The sequence below is a fragment of the Pan troglodytes genome, chromosome 8 (genome assembly GCF_028858775.2).
Source record: "Pan troglodytes isolate AG18354 chromosome 8, NHGRI_mPanTro3-v2.0_pri, whole genome shotgun sequence".
Taxonomy (NCBI): domain Eukaryota; kingdom Metazoa; phylum Chordata; class Mammalia; order Primates; family Hominidae; genus Pan; species Pan troglodytes.
Window position 1 is genome coordinate 60,772,448 of NC_072406.2, and position 23,237 is coordinate 60,795,684.

The 23,237-nt window shown below is 44.7% G+C and overlaps 1 protein-coding gene across 13 annotated transcripts in view; it reads right to left on the reverse strand.

Moving 5' to 3' along the window:
- Positions 1 to 23,237, reverse strand: part of ARHGAP22 (Rho GTPase activating protein 22) — a 209,503-nt gene that overhangs the window by 23,222 nt on the left and 163,044 nt on the right. For 8 of the 13 annotated variants that reach the window (XR_010146869.1, XM_016918211.3, XM_016918209.3 and 5 more), the window contains one exon: positions 9,902 to 10,078. The exons of 2 other annotated variants lie outside the window; for them this stretch is intronic. Coding sequence is in view for 10 of the 11 variants with exons in the window: in XM_016918211.3 (XP_016773700.2) it covers positions 9,902 to 10,078 (177 nt within the window). In the remaining variant the exon portion in view is untranslated. The remainder of the gene's footprint in view (positions 1 to 9,901; positions 10,079 to 23,237) is intronic. 3 more of the 13 variants (XM_024346363.2, XM_016918214.3, XM_016918220.3) reach the window with 1 other exon arrangement.

The following is a 23,237-nucleotide window of genomic DNA, read 5'->3' on the forward strand; positions in this document are numbered from 1 at the left end:
GTTGTTAGGTAAGTTGCTGAACCTCTGAGTCTCTGCTGCCTCCAGATTGTACCAAACTCCTGGCAAGGGCAGCCCATAGCCAGTGTGAGCTCCCTTCCTCTTCTCTCAGGGTGTGTGGGCTGAAGTCCTCCAGGGCTACTTGGAACAAGCTGAGAGACAAAGATCCCAACCCTAGGACACCCTGAGGCTTTCTGGCATCCTGCTCTCTACAGCAGGCAGCCAGCACCCAGGCTCTGCACTCCAGCCGACCTAGGTTGAAATGCCAGCTTCCCACTTATTTGTGGTCTGGACAAAATGCTGGAGCCTCCTTGATTCTGTCTCCTCACCAAAAGTGGGATATAATGGGACTGATTTCACAGGGTTATTGTCAGGCTCAGCAGGGACACAGAGTCCAGGATAGGAAATGCTGGGGTCCCCAGGGGTTCATCCCCATCTTAGCAATAATGGAGACAAACTCTTTTCTGGTTCTGTGATCTGAGGTCTATTGAAGCCAGACTGAAACCAAACTGGCCAAGCTGATGGGCATTTCTCATCAGAGCTGCTGAGAAGGAAGGGCTTAATGAACCAGCAAGGTGGTTAAAAGAGTGTTGAACGTTAGCATCCTGACCTTTGCAGGAAGCAGTGGTGACAGCCCCCTGTAAATCATCCCGACTAGCTTACCAGGCTCTCCCTAGATAAGGCAGCTGCTCTGGCCTTTGTTCTGGTAAACAGCTCTGCGGCTGTCCCATCAGCAGGGGTGGGGGAGGGTGGCTGTGGTTGGAGGCCATTCCCTCTGCCTTGGGGATCCAAGTTCTCAGGCTCCTGGGGCTCTGGCAGGGGAGAAGCCTTGAGCGCTGCAGGGGAAGGAGGCCCAAGTGTGCTCTGAACACCCTCTATACCCAGAAGAGGCCAGGCCTGCCCTCTATGAGCCTGGACAGGATCCAAGGTCCATAGGGACATCTTCTCCACTTGAGTACATGGACCCTTAGGGCCCACTAGAATGGACGGAAGGCACCAGAACTAGTCTCAAGTACCCCTTCTGCTGGCTTAGTGAACTGAGGCCTAGCCCAGGTCTCCAAGAGTCCTTTCTCTCCCCTTTTGGAAGGGCTGCCTGGAAAAGCCCACGCCCACTGGCCAGGCAGGTTGACATTCACAGGAACTAGAAATAAGACTGTCTTCTTGAATCTCCCAGTAGGGCTGGGATATAGAGCAAGCAGTGCTGGGGAGAAGTGGTCCACTAGGACCTCGGGCTCTACCACTGGCAGCCTGGCCTGGGGGTAATCACCTTTCACTCTGAATCTGATTATGCCTCCAGGGCTTCCTTTTAGAGATGTCATTCCATCAAATGATGACCACTACCAGCTAACAAGGTTGCATTTCGTCCCACCAGGTTGTCCCAAGGTTGGATTTTTTTCCATGTCACATGTCCTGCCCTAGGGCTTCAGGGAGCTGTATTTCTCCCTTCTTTTTTCCACCCATGATTCCAGAGGAACCCAAGGGCAGGAGAGTTGACTCCTGGGGGTCTGAGAAAAGTCTCCAGAGGCCTGTGAGATTCCCACACAGCCAGGCCAGGGCAGTGCAGTTCCGATGATGACCACAGGCCTACTGCCTGTCTCCGGCCCCCATGTCCCGCCCCAGCACCAAGCAGTCACTCTGGGCAGGGACACCTTTTCCCAGCTGGGCTCCTAGCCCCAAGACTGCCTTCTGCGCTGCCACTGGTAAGGTTGGGACAAACAGCTTCAGGGCTTTGCTTGGCGGTGCCTGCTGGCCATAGTGGAACTGTTACCACAGTGCTAGTTAGCACCAGTCCCAGCCCCCAGACTTCTGAATCCAACTGCCCGCTCAGCATCTCCACTGGTTTAATGACTCATAGACACCTCAAACCTAAACGTGTCCAAACAGAGCTATGGTCTTGCCATAGCCTCCCAAACCAGCTCTGTGCTAAGCCTTCCCTTCTTACTTCATAACAACTCCAGCCTCCAGATGCCCAGCCAGACACCTTGGAATTAGCCTCCACTGTGCCCTTCCTCACATCCACAGCCAGGAGAGCTTATCATCCTACTTGCAAAATAGACTTGGAATCTGATCACTTTCACTACCCTGACCACAGGGAGAGCACCCCCTTCTCTTGCCTGGATTATTGCAAATTCATCTCCAGCTCCCCCTTGTACAACTCTGGTCAGCAGGCAGAGTGGTCCTCTTAAATGATGTATTACATCAAGACATTTCTCGGCTCAAAGCCCTCCAATGCCCCCTCCTCATTTCAGAGTAACAGCAGCCGGGCCAGGCGCGGTGGCTCACACCTGTAATCCCAGCACTTTGGGAGGCCGAGGCGGGTGGATCACGAGGTCAGGAGTTGGAGACCAGCCTGGCCAAGATGGTGAAACCCTGTATCTACCAAAAATACAAAAATTCACCGGGTGCGGTGGCGGGTGCCTATAATCCCAGCTACTCGGGAGGCTGAGGCAGGAGAATCGCTTGAACCCGGGGGGCAGAGGTTGCATTGAGCCCAGATAGCGCCACTGCACTCTAGCCTGGGTGACAGAGCAAGACTCAGCCTCAAAAAAAGAAAAAAAAAAAAAAAAAAAAAAGAGTACAGCAGCTGGGTGTGGTGGCTCATGCCTGTAATCCTAGCACTTTGGGAGGCCGAGGCAGGTGGATCATTTGAGGTCAGGAGTTCGAGACCAGCCTGGCCAACATGGTGAAACCCCTGCTGTACTCAAAATACAAAAATTAGCCGGGTATGGTGGTACGTGCCTGTAATCCCAGCTACTCAGGAGGCTGAGGCAGAAGAATTGCTTGTACCTAGGAGGCAGAGGTTGCAGTGAGCCAAGATTGTGCCACTGCACTCCAGCCTGGGCAACAGAGCGAGACTCTGTCTCAAAAATAAAATAAAATAAAATAAAACAAAATAAAATAAAATAACAGCTAGAGTACTGAAAGGGGCCCAGGAAGCCTCTACCTTCTGGCCACTCCCATCTGGCTCCCTTCCTCACTCCCTCCAGCCCATCTGCCTCTGTGCTGCTTCTAGACCACATCAGATGTTCTGCTTTTGCCCAAGCTATGGCCTCAGTCTAGCACACTTCCACTAGATGTCCCCTTGGCTCACTCTCTCACCTCTTTCAACACCGTATGAACAATGAGATAACACTTCATACCTGTTAGGATGGCTATTAAAAAAAAACCCAAAAAAAAACCAGAAAACAAGTGCTGGTGAGGATGTAGACGAACTAGAAAACTTGTGTACTGCCAGTGGGAATATAAAATGGGGCAGCCACTGTGGAAAATGGTCTGGAGGCTCCTCAAAAAATTAAAAATAGAATTACCATATGATCTAGCAATCCCACTTCTGGGTATATACCCCAAATAATTGAAATCAGGGACTCAGAGAGATATTTGCACACTCATATTCACAGCAGCATTATTCACAATAGTTGAAACACAGAAGCAACTCAAGTGTCCATCAATGGATGAATGGATAAACAAATGTGGTATATCCATACAATGGAATATTATTTGAGCTTAAAAAAGAGAGAAATTCCAATATTCCACATAGATGAAACTTGAGAACATTATGCAAAATGAAATAAGCCAGTCACAAAAAGACAAATACTACAGGATTCTACTTACATGAGGTGCTTAGAGCAGTCAAATTTATAAAGACAGAAAGTAGAATGGTGGTTGCCCAGGGCTGGAGGGAGGAAGCCAGAGTTTCAGTTTGGGAAGATGAAAAAGTTCTGGAGATGGATGGTGGTGATGGTTGTACAACAGTGTGAATACACTTAATGCCACTGAATTGTACACTGTACACTGCTTTCTTCCCTGCTGAGTCCTCTGCCTGCATGTGACAGGTCTCGATAAGTGTTTAATGAATGAATGAGGACTATTTAGTACTGAGAGAGCGCTGAGCACTTTATGTCCATTTTCTCTCTTAATTCTTATGACAATCCTGCAAAAAAGATATTATTCTTCCTATTTTGCAAACAAGGACACAGAGGTACAGCGAAGATAAGAGGTGTGCCAGGTCATGCAGCAAGCAAGTGGCAGAGCCAAATCACACCTAGACCCAAGCCTGTTGCCAAAGCCTCACTCTGCCTCCTCTTACACTTCAATGCAATGGGCTTGGCTAAACCCCTTCCTATGCATATAAATTCCAGGCTTCAAGGGGGCTTGCAGACTCTCTGCAGACAACCAGGCAAGGGACACACATGTTCAAGCACCCACCAGATGCTGAGGCAGCCCTGGGGACCCTGTGACTATTGTCTCCCTTCTCTCTCCTCTCAGAGAGAGCTGGCAAGGAGGTACTGCACCATGCATCCTTCTGGGGCTGCGTTCCCTGAACTGGGCGTGGAAGTTCAGAGATCAGGTTGAGGAGTATTGGCCTCTTAACAATATCAACTCTTCTCATTCCTGAACATGGGATGTCTTTCTTCTTATTTAGATCTTTTTCAATTTCTTTCAGCAATGCTTTGTTATTTTCAGAATATAAGTTTTATACTTTTTTTTTTGCTAAATTTATCCCTAAGTATTTTACTCTTTTGGATGCTCCTGTAGATGAAATTTTCTTAATTTCGTTTTCAGTTTGCTCATGGCTACTGTACACAAATAAAATTGGTTTGTATATACTAATCTTGTATCCTTCAACCTTGCTGAATTTTTAATTAATTCTAATAGTTTTTTTGTACTTTCTGTATACAAGATCACGCCATCTGCAAACAGAGATACTTTAATGTCTTCCTTTTAAATCAAGCTTCATTTTATTTCATTTTCTTGCATAATTGACCTGGCTAGAACCTCTAGTACAATGCTGAATAGAAGTGGTGAAGGCAAGAATCCTTGTCTTGTTCCTGATCTTGGAGGAAAATTAGCCAGTCTTCCTCGATTAAGTATGATATTATCAGTGGGCTTTTTGGAGATGCCCTTTATCATAGGAATTCCCTTCTATTCCTAGGGATAGAATAGAAGTTCACTTCTATTCCTAGTTTCTGGAGTGTTTTAATCATTAAAGGGTGCTGGATTTTATAAAATGCTTTTTCTAGTCTACTAAGACGGTCATGTGTTTTTGTCCTTTATTCTGTTAATTTAGTACATTAATTGATTTTCAGACATTAAATCACCCTTCCATTCTTACGATAAATCTCATTTCATCATGGCGTATAATTCTTTGGATTCAGCATGTTAGTATTTTGTGGATGATTTTTGCATCTATATCCATAAGAGACACTGGTGTTCCAGCAATGATTCTCTGTCCCTCCTACACCATCAATCTTTTGCAATGATGCTTTGTCCTCCAATTTAAAAAAATAAACCAACTTCCTCTTTACCTCACCTCCTCCTCCAGCTGCTGTCCCCATTTCTCTCTTTCCCTTTTCTGCAAACTTTTTGAAAGAGTTGGTTATGCTGACACTCCAATTCCCCTCCTATCATCCTTTCTCATTCCCACTATTATCAGGCATTCTACAAAAGCCCCTTTGCTCAAGTCACCAATGACTGCTCAGCTTTCACCCTCTGGTTGATCTATCAGCAGCACTGGGCTGCAGTTGATCACTGCCCTTGTTCCTTCACTTGGCTCAGGGACCCTGGTGGCTTCTGGCTCTCCTCCCTCTTGGGGCTTGCTCTCTTTCTCACCCCCTCTGCTGTCCCTCCACTCGCTCTGTGCTGTCTCATTCAGCCTTATGACTTCAAACCCCATCTATGTGCTGATGGCCCCCTAAATACTCTCTCTAGCCCAGTCCTCTCTCCTGATTTCTAGGCTGAAATATCTACCTGCCTACTTGACATCTAAACTTGAGAATCTTATAGGCATCTCAAACTAGGCCCATATCTTCCTTCCAAATAGCTGCAGTTCCCGTAGTCTTTCTATCTCAGCTAACTCATTAGCTTCCCATTGCTTAGATCAAAACATCCCAGAATTATCCTTAACTTCTCTCATTCATTCTCATACACCTCTCATCCATCTTAGCAGGGGAATACCACTGGCTCTACCTTCAGAATAAATCAAGAATTCAATGACTTCTTATTGCCACCACCACTGGGCCAGGCCACCCTCACCTCTCACCTGCACTGTTGTGTAAGGAGCTCCTAACTGGCTTTGGTCTTTTCTCAACATGACAGCCAGAAGGATCCTGGTAGAAGATGGGCCAGGTTCTGCCACTTCTCTATTCCATGCCATGAGGTGCTAACAGCTCTACCATGATGACAAGGCCATTCATTCTTTGGTCTCTCTCCTCCCCTTTGCCCACTCTGCTCTGGCCACACTGGCCTCCTTGCTATTCTTCTGGGATGGGCCCACTACCTCTGCCTGTGCTGTTATCCACCCTTTCTTTCCTTCTACTCAAAAGTCACCAAACCCTAACCCTATCTCTTGTGTTCCCCTCCCTGCCTCTTCTGTCCCCACTGTGCCCACCACCATCTAACCTGCCATGTGCCTGCTCAGCTGGTCACCTGCCTCCTCTACTAGCACGTGAGAACCATGAGGCCAGTGCCTGTCCCTCCAGCTCGCTGCTGTCTCCTCAGCCCCTAGAACATTTGCGAGTCCATTGTAGGTTGGCTGAATGACCAGATGAATTCCCAAATGAGAGGCACTCTAGCTGTGGCCACAGCTTGGTGGGCTGGGCAGGCCACCAGCAGTGAGGCTCCCCTGACCACTGGCTGCTCCCACTTCTCAAGGGGATGGCTGGGCTGTCCCATCTGCAGCAGGCATGCTGCCGACTCCTGTCTGTCAGAGGTGGCCTGCCGGTGCCAGAATAAGCACCCCAGGAAGGGCTCAGGGGCTCTGTTACAAAACAGTCAAAGAAGGACTGATCCTCTAAGCCTCCTTCCCAGGGGATGCAGGCTAATAACAGCTCTGCCAGAAAACCTTCAGGGGCCGACTGAGCCCACCTGCCAGCACCATGCATGCCCAGACACGTCTGGCATTGCTAACTCCTGAGATTTCTGCATTTCCTCTGTACGCCCGGGAGAAAGGAGATAAGTGCCTTTGATGGCAGTTCCTGTTTTAATGGTTGTGAGTTCTTCAGCACACAGCCTGGGAAGGCAGATAAATGCCAGGCCTGGGGAAGGGGTCAGTCTAGGGTCTATGTGGGATTCTGCCAAAGATCCCCAATTCTGGGCAAGCACAGAGGGAGATGGACATGTGGCCGGGGAGCCAGGCCTGCTGGGTGCAGGTCTTTGTGCAGCTCTTGGACGAGCTATTTGGGCCAGGACCAAGCACAGTCTCTGAGGTCAGAACATCCACCTCCACTTCTCAGTTCTGCCCCCTTGCTGGCTGTGTCATCTTGGGCAAGTCATCTCACTTCTTTGACCCCAAGTTTCTCCCTTTGTTTCATTTATTTTTTATATGCACACATCTAGAAAAGCACTTAAAGCATAAATATGCAGATAAACATGTCATTGTAAAAGGAACACCTGTGTAACTACCCAAGCCCAGCTAGAGAACATTTAAGATATGTATGCCCCTCTCCCATCCCATCTTAACCTCTTCCCTCCTCCCTACTATCCTGACTTTCATTTCTTTGCTTTTCTTTATATTCTGTTGCCTATCTATCTATAAATAACAAGTTTACTTCTGCCCTGTGTTTCAACTTTATATAGGTACATAATACAACATGTTATTTTGTTTGTTTGGGTTTAGTTCCACATTGTTTTTAAGATTCATGCATGTAGGTGGCACTGTAGTGGATTCATTCCCATTGTTGTGGAGTTTCCCACTGTAAGACTGAGTCATAGTTATTCATCCATTGTATTGTTGCTGGGCACTTGGGTTAGTGTCAGGCTATCATCAATAAGGCTGCCATGAACATCCCATGTATCCAAGTCTCCTGGCATACCTGTACACACATTTCTATGTAGGACATGCTTCATATGGAATTGCTGGGACACAGTTGTGCACAGCATCAACTTCAGCAGACACTGCTGATTTCCCTAGCAATATGTGCAAGTTTCTATAGCTTTCTATCCTCATCACCACTTGAAACTGTCTTTTTCATTCAGTCATTTAGTCATTCTGGTGGGTGCATACAAGTATCCCATTGTGACTTAATTTGCAATTCCCTGATTACTGATGAGGTTGTGCGCAGGAGCCTATGTTCACTGGTCATGAGGATTTCTTATTTTAGGAAATGGCTGTCCAAGTCTCTTGCCCATGCTTCTGCTGCCTTGTCTGTTTTTGCCTCATTCATTTGTAGGAGTTTGGGGAGTGAGTAATTTGATGACCATATGTGTTGCAAACACCTTCACCCAATGTATAGCTTATCTTTTCATTTTCTTAATCTACCTTTTACAAACAGATGCTCTTCATTTTATAAAATATAATTTATCAACAATTTCATAATAGATTAGTGTTTTTTTGTAACTCATTTAAAAATTCTTTCTCTACCCCAAGATTATGATAATGTTCCTTCCCTGGTGCTCAAAAGTGCCACCTGTCATACATCAAAGTCCAACTATGTAAGATTCTGCTTCTGGGCTCTATTCTGGTCCACTGGTTCACTTTCAGCAACCTGGAACCAAAGCCACTGTGAGGCTGCAGAAATCCCTGGGTGGGCTCAGACCTTTCCAGGCCATTAATCTAGGGCCCTAAGTCAAATGTGCTGCAACCTTCAGGGATCAAGGAGACCAAGGCTGACAGTGTGATATCATTCATGAAGCCTGAGAGAACAACTTTCACTCTCAACATTATATTGACTCTTCCTTGTAAGGGATTTATCATTCAATGAAAGTTGGTCAGGTAGACCATAGCTAGGGGTGGGAGAGGAGAGTGGGCAAACAGAGGAGCAAAGGAAGGGGCTCAGCCCATGTGGCTTGTGAAATCTGGAGATTGGCCCAGAGCCCCAAAAGGTGAGTCCCTGCCCAGACTGTGTGCTGATCAAACACCATAGGGAGAAAGAGGACGTCCATAGTTTGTGTGGTCAGAGCCCAGCCAGCTTTCAGACTCCCAGTCTCCACATTCAGCAGGGAGTCGGTGGCCCTGGCCCCAATGCCATGGTGATCCCATTATGAAAGATCTTTTCATGACCACTTCATATGGACACCAACCTAGAGATAGCGACTGCACGGCTGGGAGTCACCTTTCATTTCTCTCATACCACATGTCCAGACCATAGGCAAAACCTAGCAGCTCCACCTTAAGGATACACCTGCAGCTGGCCACTTTGCACCATCAGCTGCATGCCCCACCCCATGGACTCTCCTGGCCTGCTGTGTCTACTCCTGTCCCTCTATGGTCCACTCCTCATGTGGTGGCCAGGGGGCCTTTTACATAAATCTGACTCAGGTCCTGTGTGTCTCCTGCTCTGAGCCCTCCTGGTATCCCACTGTATATAGAACAAAATAAAAAATCCCCACCAGGACCCCAAGGCCTTGGCGACCACTCTTACCTCAGGCCCTCCCACTCTCCTGGTCTTCACTCCCTTGGGGCCCTGGCCTTCCTGACATGCCTCGTGTTCCCAAAACTCGTCCCTACCTCGGGGCCTTCGCACGTGTCCATGTCTCTGCTGGAATGCTCTTCCCCAGCATGACCCTGGCTCCCCGTTGCTCCATTAAGCCTGCTTGGCCACTCCACCTAACCACACCCCCACTGTCCTCTCACTGAGCTTCACTGGCTTTGTGACATGTCTCACCCCTGGACACCACGAGACACATGTCCTTGTCTACCATCCCTCCCACAGAGAATGGAGATGAGGGAAGGTGGAGGTGTGGCCTATCCTCATGAATTCCTCACCCCTGGAATAGAATCCAGTACATTTAGATGTCTAATACACAGTTTTCAATAAAGGAGGAAGTGAGTACACGGCAGCCGTTGGGTGACTCCCGAGGGCTGGCAGTGGAAGGGCCAGCCTGCTGTGAGAAGCACAGGATGCAGCCAGCAAGTCCTCAGTGAGCAGGGTCTTTGGGGCTCAGGACAGGCAGGGGGCATGATTACCTGGAGGCAAGGGTTCTAGAGGGTGGGCATGCGATCTACGGGCAGTACCTCCGCCCAGCGGGGCCCAGATGACCCGGCGGATGGCCTGCACCCAGTCCTCCATGTCACGCTGGGAGCTGGCCATGAGCAGGAGCGCCTCGGGGTTGGCCGGCACCTTCTCCCGCTCCCCGGCACCACCTGCAAGACAGGGAGACACAGGCTTACGCAGGGTCCCTGCCCGCAGCACACTCTCCATCCCCGGCACTAGTCAGCATTACTCCCTGTGGGATATTCCCAAAGTCCTTCCAGCAACAGCTGAGCTTTGCTTTTATCTCACAGTCCATCCCTTTCACACCTCATACCTCTTTCTTTGGAGTCTTTTCCCATTTTCTCTTTTTTCCCTTAGTCTCACTTTGTTATTTTCCCATGCCAAAATAGAAATAATTTAATGCACCCCAGGACACTATTAGAAAATAAAGCATGCAGATGTTAGGCCAGCTCAGAGACTTTCAGTGCCCCAGGGTGGCCTCACTTTATGCTTTGTTTCAAATCAATTTTGCCCATTTTAAGAACACAGTTAAATGTCACTATGTGCTTTCAACTTTGGCTCGGAGATTAGGGCCTCCCTTCCCCATCCTGAAGACAAGAGTCTCGGTATATATTAAGGTCACAGAGGCTGGATGTTAAACCAGGATGCAGCACAGTGCCCCAGAATTCTCCACCACACCCATCTCACGGCTAGACAGTGGATCGGCACCTAAAGGCAGAAGGATCGGAAAACTCAGACAGTTGCTTGTGAACTGACTTTCCCCTCTTTGGTTCTCAAGTTTTCATGTGTAAGCAAATTGATCTTTGGGAAATACAAAAAACTATTTATACTGAACTTCACAGGTAATTTTAGGGTTTTCAAGAATGAGTTTGTCTTTATACATCCTACCCCCCGACATCCCAGGACTATCTGCCAGTAGGGTGTGAGATCCACAGACCTGTGTTCCCAGGGGGTGGGTGGGCCCAAGCCACGCTTTGCTGGAGCCTGTGACCCAGGGATGGAGAGCAGACAGGACCAGCGCTTACTGAGCACCTGGTACGTGCCTGGGACACTTCTGGTAAGCACAGCTGCCACACACATGCCCTCCTGGGGTTCTTTATCCTCCACAGTGACTCCATGAGGAAGGTACTATTTCCAACCACATTTTACAGATGAGAAAACTGAAGCACAGAGGAATTAAGTAACCTGTTGAATGCGCACAGCGAATGAGTGGCACAGCCAGAGATTCAAGTCCCGGCTCAGGGCTCTCAGCCATCCCACGCTCCCTCCTGCCATCTCTCCGCCAAGAACTGGGGAAACCAAGCAGGCTGCTCTGAGGGCTGAGGCAGAGGGTGGGGCTGTGTCCTGGCTGAGGGCACCACAGCGGGCCTGTGGGGAGGCAGGGGGAGAGGCCGTGGGGCCCAACGCTCAGGAGGGTGAGGAGCAGCCAGGGCTCTGTGATACGCTCTGGAGCCCTTCACTACGCAGGTAAGCCCTGCTCGCCGGGGCTCAGGCAGCCGCTGGGCAGCAGAGCTGTGGAGGTCAGTAGGAAGGAAGCTGGAGGCTGAGACAGCGGAGCCCAACCCCAGAGGCTGCTCGGTTGGCTGGTGTGGTCACTCACAGGACTGTGGGCATTGCCACCTACCGAGGTTGCCACCTGGAAGCAGCTCTGCCTTGGGGACAGCAGTGCTGCACAGCATTTGGGCTACGAAAGCTGGAATGGCCGAGTGTGCGAGATGGGGAGAGGAAGCCAGATGCTACCAGGAAGCTTTTCTATGTCAGCATTCCTAGAAAAATATCTCAAGATGACTTGGAAAAAAAAAAGGAACCTGGAGATCCACAGCTCCAGGAATTTGTGGTTACTTGGTTTGTCCTAAATATTCACTTTTGTACCTAATCTTGAATTTCTCATTTGAAAATTATTTTCCCTGAAGAGGGCCACCCAAGTCACACAAGCTTCAGGCCCCACAAAACTTGGATCTGCCCTGCCCAGAGCTGTGCCCCTGTCCTGGGTCCTGCCCCAACGTGCTCTCAGCCTGTCTAACTTTTTAACTATTTATATATATTTTTATATATGCATAACTGTTAAGGAAATGGCCACACACTGTTCTGCAAAGTTACTTTCCCGCCAGCTGTGTATGACAGTTCTGGGACCCCCACATACACACCAACACTAGCTATGCTCAGACTTTTTACTTTTAGCCATCCGAATAGGTGTGCGGGTGTTTGAATTTGCATTTCCCAAATGACTGATGATATTGGACATCTTTTATGTATTTAGTTGCTATCTGTGTGTCGTCTTTGGTGAAATATCTGTTCAAATCTTTTGCCTATTTTTAAAATAGGTTATTTATTTTCCATTATTGGTGTTGAGAGTTCTTGACATATTCTGGATATAAGGCCTTTACCAGATATTTGCTTTGCAAATATTTCTCCCAGTCCATGTCTCTCTCTTTTTTCATTCTATTAACAGTGTATTTCCAAGAGCAGAAGTTTTTAATTTTGCAAAGTCCAATTAATCATTTTTTTCGTTTATTGAGTGTGCTTCCTGTATTGTATCTAAGAAATCTTTACTTCATCTAAGGCCATAAAAGTTTTCTTCTAGGTTTTCTTTCAAAAGTTTCACAGTTTTAGGATTTACATGTAGGTCTATGAGTTACTTTTTGTATATGGGAGAAGGTGTGATTGAAGTTCATTCTTCTGCATATGCACATTCCAGCCCCACTTGGTGAAAAGTCTATCATTTCTCTACAGACACCAGTGAACCTCCATGTGCAATCGTGCTATCTGCAAATAGAGACAGTTTACTTCTTCCTTTCCAACTGGGAATCGTTTCTTTCTTTCTTCTAATGACACTGACCAGAGCCTCAAATACCATGTTGAATAGAAGTGGTGAGAGCAGACATTCTTGCTTTTTCCTGTATCTTATGGCAAAAGCATTTGGCTTTTCACCATTAAGTCTATCTGCTATAGGCTGTTTGAAGATGTCCTTAATCAGGTTGAGAAAGTTCTTTTCTATTTCTAATTTGCTGAGAGGTTTTTTTTATTGATACATAATATTTGTACATATTTATGGAGTACATGTGATGTTTTGTTACATGCATAGAGTGTGTAATAATCAACTCTAGGAATTTGGGGTGTCCATCACTTCAAGCGTTTATTATTTCTATGTGTTGGGAACATTTCAAGTCCTCTTTTCTAGTTATTTTGAAATATGCAATACATTGTTGTTAACTATTGTTACTCTACCCTGCTATGGAACATTAGAATTTATTCTAACTCTATGTGTGTACCCATTAACCAACCTCTCTTCATCCCCCTCTCTGCTTGACTCTTCTCAGCCTCTGGTAACCATCATTCTAATCTCTACCTCCATGAGACAAACTTCTTTTCAGCTCCTACATATAAGTGAGAACATGCAATATTTGTTTTTCTATGCCTAGCTTATTTCACTTAATATGCTGGTTCCATTCATTGCTGCAAATGACATGATTTCATTCCTTTTCTATGGCCGAATAGTATAACATTTTGTATATATACCACAGTTTCTTTATCCATTCATCCACTGATGGACACGTAGATTGATTCCATATCTTTGCTATTGTGAATAGTGCTGCAATAAACATTGGGGTACATTAATGTATTTATGCCTAGTGTTCCATTATTGGAACGCTAAGCTTGTGGGAGTTATTCATATCCTACTGCTCAAGGTCACTGCCAAGGTCTGATTTTTCCCCCAAAAATTTGCAACCTCCGGCATAAATGGGTTAATTCCTTTGATATACTGATTTCCTTTCCTTTGGATAAATACCAGCAGTGGAATTGCTGGATCACATGGTGGTTTTACTTTTAGGTTTTTTGAGAAATCTCCATACTGTTTTCCATAATGACTGTGTTAATTTACATTCCCACCAACAATGTATAAGAGTTTTCTTTTTTCAGTATCTTATCCAGTGTCTATTTTTTTTTTATAATAGGCATTCAAACTGGGGTAAGATGATATCTCATTGTGGTTTTGACTTGCATTTCTCTGCGTTTTTTTCATATACCTCTTCACCATTTGTATGTCTTCTTTTGTGGAATGTCTATAGGATCCTTTGCCCACTTTTTAATAGGTTGTTTTGCCAGCTGAGTTCCTTGTATATTCTGGATATTCGTTTCTTGTCAGATGAACAGTTTGCAAATATTTTTCTCCTATTCAACGGGTTGTCTCTTCACTCTGCCGATTGTTTCCTTTGCTATGCAGAAGATTTTTAGTTTAATATAGTCCCACTTAGCTATTTTTGTTTTTGTTGCCTGTGCTTTAGAAGCCTTAGCCATAAAGTCTTTGACTAGACCAACATCCTGGAGTCTTTCCCTCTATGTTTTCTTCCAGTAGTTTCATACTTTCATGTTTTATGTGTAAGTCTTTAATACATTTGTAGTTGATTTCTGTACAGAGAAATGTGAGAGATGGGGTCTAGTCTCAGTCTTCTGCATATGGATATCCAGTTTTCCAGCACCACTTATTGAAGAGGGTGTCCTTTCCTCAGTGTATGTTCTTGGCACCTGTGTGGAAAATTGGTTGGCTGCTGAGCCACGTTTTTATTGGGAATGGATGTTAGATTTTGTCAAATGTCTTTTCTGCATCTATCGTAATGACAGTATATCTTTTTAGTGTGTTAATTGATGAATTACGCTAATACATTTTCAAATGCTAAACCAATCTTGCATTCCTGGGAGAAATCCCGCTTGGTAATGATGTACTATCCCTTTTATATATTGTTGTTTTGATTTGCTAAAATTTTGTTTAAAATATTTTATGTATCTTCATGAGGGATATTGGCCTGCAGTTTCCTTTACTTACAGTGTCTTGGTCTGGTTTTGGTGGCCTCACAGAATAAGCTATTAAATATTCCCTTGTTTTCAAACCTAGAAGTTTGTAGATAATTGCTATTATTCCTTCCTTAAATATTTGATATAATTCACCAATGCAGCCATCTAGGCCTGGAGTTTACTTTGTGGAAATGTTTGTAATAACAAATACAATTTCTTTAATATATACATCTATTTCTTCTTGAGTAAACTTTACTAGTTTGTGTCTTTCAAAGAATTTGTCAGTTTCATCTAAGTTATTGAATGAATTGGCATAAAGTTGTCCATAATGTTCCTTTATTATCCTTTTACTATCTGAAGAAGCTGTACTGATATTACCTCTCTCACCCTGATATTGGTAATTTCTGTCTTTTTCCTTTTCTCCTTCAATCATCCTTGCTGGAGGATTACCAATTTTATTGATCTCAACAAATCAGCCTTTTGCTTCATTGACTTTTTTGTTTTTGTGATTAGCAAACTTGTTTTTAAAGGACTAGATGGCAAACATTTTAGGTTTTTAGGCCATATAGTCTCTGTCACAACTACTTTACTCTGCCACTATAGTGCAAATGCAGCCAAAGACAATATGTTAACAAAAGGTCATGACTGTATCTGTGTAAACTTCATTTACAAAAACAAACAGCCAGCCTGCAGGTTGTAGGTTGCCGACTTGGGTCATAGTTCATTGATTTCCACTCTGATCTTTTTTTTTTTTTCTTCTGCTTACCTTGGGTTTAATTTGGTCTTTTTCTAGTTTCTTACAGAGTTCAGTGCTATAATTGTCCCCTGAACTACTACTTTAGAGGCAGCCCCCAGATTTCAATATGTTGTGTTTTCATTTTAATTCAGTTCAAAATACCTTCTAGTTTCCCTTTGGATTTCTTCTTTAATTTATGGGTTATTTAGAAGTGTGTTAGTTTCCAAATTTGGGGGGATTGTACCAGAATATGGTATATCTTGCTCAGTGAACTTGCTAAGTGCACTGAGAAAAATTATTCTGCTGTGGTTGGGTGGAGTGTCCTATAAATGTCAATTTGGTCTAGTTGAAAGTTTTGTTCAAATCTTCAATATCCATACTGATTTTTCTGTCTACTTCTTCTATCAGTTATTGAGAGAAGGCTATTCAAATCTCCAATTATAATTTTAGATTTGTCTATCAGTTTTTGCTTCAGGTAGTTTGAAGCTGTTATGGAGCATAAATATTTAGGACTGTTATGTCCTCTTGAAGAACTGACCTCTTTATCATTATGAAATGACCTTATTTATCCCTAGTCATATTTTATACTCTGGTCTGAAATCCTTGATATAAATATAGCCATCCAGTTTTCTTTTGATTAGTGTCAGTATGATGTTATCTTTTTCCATCCTTTTAACTTATTTGTGTCTTTACATTTTAAGTGCATTTTTTATCAGGCATATAGTTGGGTCCTGCTTTTTATCCAATCTGATAAGCTTTATTTATAATGTGATTATTGGGATGCTTAGATTTAAGTCTGGCTTCTGTTTTCTATCTGTCCTTTTTCTCTTTTCTTGTCTTGTTTTGGATGGAGTTTTTATTTTTTGTTTTTAATGATTTCATTCTATCTGCTTTGTTGGCTTATTAGTAAAAATCTCACTCTCTTCATGCTGTAGGAATTGCTTTAGGGTTTATGGTATACATCTTTAACTCATCACAGTCTACATTAAGTGATATTATACCCCTTCATGTATAATATAAAGATCTTACAAGATTATACTTCCATGTCTTCTTTCCTGACCTTTTTTGCAATGATTGTCTTACCTTTTACTGGTATACTTTGTTATACATCTCATAATATATCGTTGCTATTTTTATTTTATTATTTTATTATTATTATTATTATTATTATTATTATTTTGAGACAGGGTCTTGCTCTGTCACCCAGGCTGGAGTGGAGTGGTGCAATCTCGGCTCACCGCAACCTCCTCTGCCTCCTGGGTTCAAGCAATTCTCCTGTCTCAGCCTCTTGAGTAGCTGGGATTACAGGCACGCACACCACGCCAGGTTAATTTTTGTATTTTTAGTACAGACGGGGTTTCACCACGTTGGCCAGGCTGTTCTCGAACTCCTGACCTCAGATGATCCACCCGTTTTGGCCTCCCATGTTATTTTTACTTTAAATCTTAACATCTTTTGAAAATATTTAAATTATAAGAGAAAAGCATATATTTACCCATGTAGTTACCACAGTGCTTTTCATTCTGTTGTGTAGATTCAGATTCCCATATGGTATTATTTTACTGCTGCCTGGAGGTCTTCCTCTAACATTTCTTGGAGTATGCAGCTATTGGTGATGAATTCTTTCAGCTATTGAGTGTGGGAATCATTAATTCATCTTCATTTTTGAAAGATATTCTCACTGGATAAAGTCTTCAAGGTTGGAAATGTTTTTCTTTCACAACTGTTAAGATGTTGCTCTACTTGCATTGTTTCTCATGAGAATTTTGCCATCATCCTCATTTTTTGATGTTTCGTGTCTTTTTTACTGTTTCACTAGTTATGGGTAATTTGATTATGACGTGCCTCAGTGCAATTTTATTCAGGTTTCCTATACTTGGAACTCACTGAACTTCTTAGATTTGTGAGCTTATAGTTTTCATAATATTTGGAATATTTTGGCGATTGGTACTTCAAATACGTGTTTCCATCCCCTGTCCCTGCTTGAGATTCCAGTTACATGTATATTACACAACTTGAGGTTATCCTGCAGCTCGCTGATGCTCTGTTTTTGTTAAATTTTTTTTTCTCTGTGTGTTTTATTTTTGTATAGTGTGGTAGCAGAATAACAGCCCCCCAAAGACATCCACAGGCCTGTCCCTGGAACCTGTGATTAGGTTAGGTTACACAGTGAAGAATTAAGGTTGCAGATGGAATTAAAGTTGCTAATCAGCTGGCTGCTTTAAACTAGGAAGATTATCCTAGATTATCCAAGTGGGCTCAAGGTAATCATAAGGGTATTTAAAAGTGGAGGGGAAGACAGAAGAGGAGTGTAAGAGAGAGATGTGTCTACAGCAGAAGGGATAAAATGTGAGAAGAACCTGATCTGTCATTTTTAGTCTTGAAGGTGGAGGAAGGGAGCCAGGAGCTGATGAATGCAGGCAACCTCTAGAAACTGGAAAGCTCAAGAAAAATGGACTCGCCCTCAGACCCTCCATAACGGAATTCAGGCCTACTGACACCTTGATTTAAGCCCAGTGAAACCTGTGTCAGACTTCTGACCTACAGAACCATAAGGTAAATTTGCATTGTTTAAGCCACTAAGTTTGTGGTAACATGTCACAGGCCAGGCACCAGGCACAGTGGCTCACGCCTGTAATCCCAGCACTTTGGGAGGCTCAGGTGGGAGGATTGCTTGAGCCCCAGTTCAAGACCAGCCTGGGCAACATGGCAAGACCCCAACTCTGTGAAAAATAATTTTAAAAAATTAGCCAGGCACGGCATGACCAAGCCTGTGGTTCCAGCTACTAAGGAGTCTGAGCCCAGGAGTTCCAATCTGCAATGAGCTGTAATCATGCACTGCACTCCAGTCTATGCCACAGAGCAAGATCCTGTCTCAATAAATAAATACATAGTAAACAATGTGTCACAACAGCAATAGAAAACTAATACAGCTAGCTGCTATTGCTATGTCTTCACAAATCTTTTCATGTTAGTGTGTCTAATCTGCCATTAACCCCACCCAGCATTAGTTTTCATCTCATACGTAATAGGTTTGATCTCTAGAAGTTTAATTTAGGTCTTTTTAAAAAAATAACTTTCATGTGTCTACTTTTTGATCATATAGAATACAGTTAGAAAAACTGTTTTAATGTCTTTGCTAATTCTAAAATCTGTGTCATTTCTGGGTTTGTCTCAATTGATTGCTTTTTATTTTTCTCCTCATTATGGGCTACATTTTCCTGCTTCTTTGCATTCCTGTTATTTCTAATTAGTTGCCAGACACTGTGATTTTTAAATGGTTGGGTGATGAATGTTTCTGTATTTCCGTAAATATTCTTCAGCCTTTTTCTGGTATGAACGTAGATTCCTGGAAAGAGTTTGATCCTTACAGATGTTGCCTCTAAGATTTGTTAGGTGGAACCAGAGTACTCAGTACAGAGCTAATTATTTCCCACTACTGAGGGAAAACCCTTCTGTATATTCTGTCCTACGCCCTACAAGCTGTTAGGTTTTATGGTCTTGCAGGCAGGAACAGGTGCCATGCTTTGCCTGGCATTAGCATGGGTGCTGTTGCCTCTGATCCTTTCTGGTAGTTCTTTGCCCAACCTGGGGTAGTTTTCCTCATGTGCATATGGTGACGAGTGCATGGCTCAATTCTCAAGGCATTTTTCTCTCTGTACAGCTCTTTCCTCCTCAGCAGCTACCCTGCAGACTCTAGATGTTTTGGTCTGTCTGGACTTTTAGCTCTGTCTCTTCAACTCACAGAGTCCAATGGGCTCCACCTGGGTCTCCCCTTCCTGCATACAGCCTGCAAACTTTCTCCAGGCAGTCAGCTGGGGCACATGTAGGGAATCACCTTGTTTCCCATCTCTTGGGTGTCACAGTCCTTCCCTAACGTATCTTGAAAGCATTGTTTCAAATATTTTGTGCTTTTCTTTTTTCTTTCTTTTTTTCTTTTTTTTTTTTTGGTTGTTTCAGGTGGGAGGGTAAATAGGTCCCTGTTACTTTATCTTGTCCAGAAGTGAAAACCCTATTACCATGCCTAAGGGCCTACTCTATATAAAACACCCCGCAAGGTGCTAATAGGCCCAGTCCCAGGCAGTCTTCATGGACACCCTAGGAAGGAGCATTGATGACCCCATTTGACAGGTGGAAAAACCGAGGCTCAGAGAAGTTAAGAACTTTGCTCATGAACAGGCAAGTGGAGGTGTTGGAATTCAAACACAGGTTTGTTTGCCCATAAACTCATTCTGTTTTCTCAATATAAAATCTTCCTTATGGCAATAAAGGGGAGTGCAAGGAAGATGAAATGGAGGATTACAAGATTACAACAAACTTGGGGACTTTCTACAGTGTTCCATGGTTTATGCTGACCTTCTTCTCTGTAACTTAGGAAACATTAGTATTAGCTTTACTTAAATGAATAAGAATTACACTGGCAAATATTTCAGAAATAAATTCATTATGAAAGATGAGTGTCTATTATCACAGTTTCTGTTTTTTCCTCTTTTTTAATTGTCTGTGTGGCCACTGTGTTTCCACCCCATCCCATTACACATGACAGACTTCTGAGGCTGCCTCTTTTTTTTTTTTTTTTTTTTTTGAGACGGAGTCTCACACTGTAGCCCAGGCTGGAGTGCAGTGGTGCAATCTTGGCTCACTGCAAGCTCCGCCTCCCAGGTTCACGCCATTCTCCTGCCTCAGCCTCCCGAGTAGCTGGGACTACAGGTGCCTGCCACCACGCTCGGCTAATTTTTTGTATTTTTAGTAGAGATGGGGTTTCACCGTGTTAGCCAGGATGGTCTGGATCTCCTGACCTCGTGATCCACCCACCTAGGCCTGCCAAAGTGCTGGGATTACAGGTGTAAACCACCACGCCCGGCCCTGAGGCTCTTTTAAACAGTGCTTAGGGTCCAACGTCTATGGGTCAAACCTCAGCTCCCTCAATGTGGAGCACAGTGACTTAATTTCCCCAACTGTCAGACTCATGCACCCGTAGGGGGATGAAACCAAAGGGACCCACCTCATCAGGAGAATGAAATGGGACAGCCCCTTAGCTTAGTCCCTGGCAGCTGGCAAGCACTCTCTAAGTGTTCCCTTTTATTATCATATTTAAGTACAGGATAGAGGGGGATTTCTCAGCCTCAGCACTACTGACATGTTGGGTGAGATCATTTTTCATGGGGTGTGGAGGCCTGTCCTGTGCATAGCAGGATGGGCAGCAGCATCCCTGACCTCTGCCCACTCCCTCCCTCCCAGGCTATGACAGCCAACAGTGTCTCCATACATTGCCAAATGTCCCTTGGAGCCCAAATGCCCCGGTTAAGAAACATTGGTACGGAACAGCCAGATCTCTATTGCCTATGAGTCTAAATGACTTACAATTCTATCATCCTGTGACTGCCCATAGGCACAATGTGGCATGTCCAAAAATTCTAAGTGCCGCTTCTATCAAACTAGCTCCTCCTGTGTTCCCACTTCGGTGGCCACAACTAGGTGCCCAAGGCAGGACGTTGGGAGCCCCCTGGACTCTTCCTCTCCCTCACCTTTACACTGACCCCAGTCTCCCTGGTGGCCCCATCCGTTCTCAGGCTTTAAATGCTGTCCTCGTGCTGAGACATCCAGATTCACTGCTCCCCTGACCTCCAGACCTGCGGGAAGTCCACCTCCCATCTGCCTACACCCTCTGCTCTCAGATGAGGGCAACTCCATCTTCTGGTTACTCAAGTTGAAACCGGACACATTCTTGCTCCACTCTCTCTCACCTCTCCTATCCATTCCTCTCAGCAAATTCTATTAGCTTCTCCTTCAGAACATAGCTGCAATCTGGTCACTTCTCACTGCTCACCTGGTCTGGGCCACCACCACTCCTCATCTAGAGTGCTGTACAGTCTCCAGGCTCCTTCCTTTATCCCGACAATCTATTCTCAGTTGAGCAGCCACGGAGACCTGGTAGAGGCCTGAACCAGCTCCCCAACCCCTGCTCAACATCCCCCAGCAGGCCCCTCTTGGCAAAGGCCTCGCAGTGAGCCTGAAGGCCCCTCACCCCTACTCCTGCGACGTCATCTCTGGCTCCCCTCCCCTTTGCTTTTGCCAGTTCTCAAGCACACCTGGCATGCTCCTGCTTCACGGTTTTTGGACCTGCTGTTCCCTTGCTCCTGCTGTGGCCCAGAAAGCTGTCCTTGCAGCATTGGCCCCCTTCAGGTCTTTCTTCAGATATTACCTTCTTGGGGAATCTTTCCTGACCACCCTATTTAAGGCTCACCATGCATCACCCACCACACCCCATGTTCCTTCTTGGTCTGAATTTTTTCATAGCACTGATTGCAATCAATACACTCTGTATGTATTTTATGTGTTTACATGACATGCTTATTCATAATGTTTCTGGTTGGCCCACCCCGACTCTGTCTATTTTATAGGCAACTCCAGCACAGCCAGCAGAGCCTGGCATGGAGAGGACACGCACTGAGCCTGAGATGAATAGGAGGTTAGTGAGGGCGGCAGCGGCACAACAAAGGAGACTGGCACACGTGAAACCCTCGCGTAAGGCGGGCATGACACTCACAGACTGATGAGCGTGAGTAGTGTGAACACTTGTGGGATCTTGAGGGAAGCAGTATCACTATTCCCATTTTAAAGAGAGGTAACTCAGCCCAGAAATGTTTAGAAACAGCCCAAGCTCTAACTATGAGCTGTGTGTGTATGTACCAGGGAACTATGACCCCGGGAAGTCTGGCTCCTATCCGAACCCCACTTTTCTCACTGCTTCTGCCTGTGGCTTGTTCAAGGGCACCAGCCCCAGGTGACCAGCCCTTTTTGATTCCAGCCAGGCTTTCTCCCCTCTGAGCTCCTGAACTTAAGGATTTCCTTTTGAGACCCGGGGAGAGGGGGAGGCTCGAAAATGCAGGGGTCCCAGGACAAGAACTGGCTTTCAACTTTTCCATATAAACATTTTCATAAGAAAAAGAAAAAAGAGTAACTGATATGTGTGAAAGCATTTTGTAAGCTGCTGGGACTTATTCCATTATGTTCAGGTGAAAAAGTTGTCAATTGATCAAATTATATATCTGACTTAACCCTTCTTTACCAAGGTTTATTGAAAAATATGTTTTAAAACTTTTTTTAAAAAAATATTTTTTAAAAGTGGCAGCAGCAATGTATGATTTGTCACAGGGCCCACTGTCACTCTCCTGGCTGCCTAGAGCACAGAAGCCCTCGGAGGGCCCTAGCAGCTGGGTGTCGGGGTGAAGGCCAAGTGTCTAGATGCAGCCGTCTAGAGCAGTGTGATCCAACAGAGATATAATGTGAGCTACATGTGAAACTTCAAATGTTTTAGCAGCTACACTCAAAAAGTAAAAAGGAACAGCTGTATTTATGTTTAAAGTATATACAAAATAAATTACTTTCTTTTTTTTTTGAGATGGAGTTTCACTCTTTTTGCCCCAACTGGAGTGTAGTGGCACAATCTTGGCTCACTGCAACCTCTGCTTCCCAGGTTCAAGTGATTCTCCTGCCTCAGCCTCCCGAGTAGCTGGGAGTATGGGTACCTACCACCACACCCAGCTAAATTTTGTATTTTTAGTAGAGATGGGGTTTCATCATGTTGACCAGGATGGTCTCAAACTCCTGACCTCAGGTGATCCGCCCACCTCAACTCCCAAAGTGCTGGGATTACAGGCCACTGCACTCAGCCAAAAATAAATTACTTTCAATGGCAAAAACAGCAATTACTTTTGCACCAACCTAATATTTTGTTTATTCCAATATATCTACAATAGTAGCATTAATTTCAA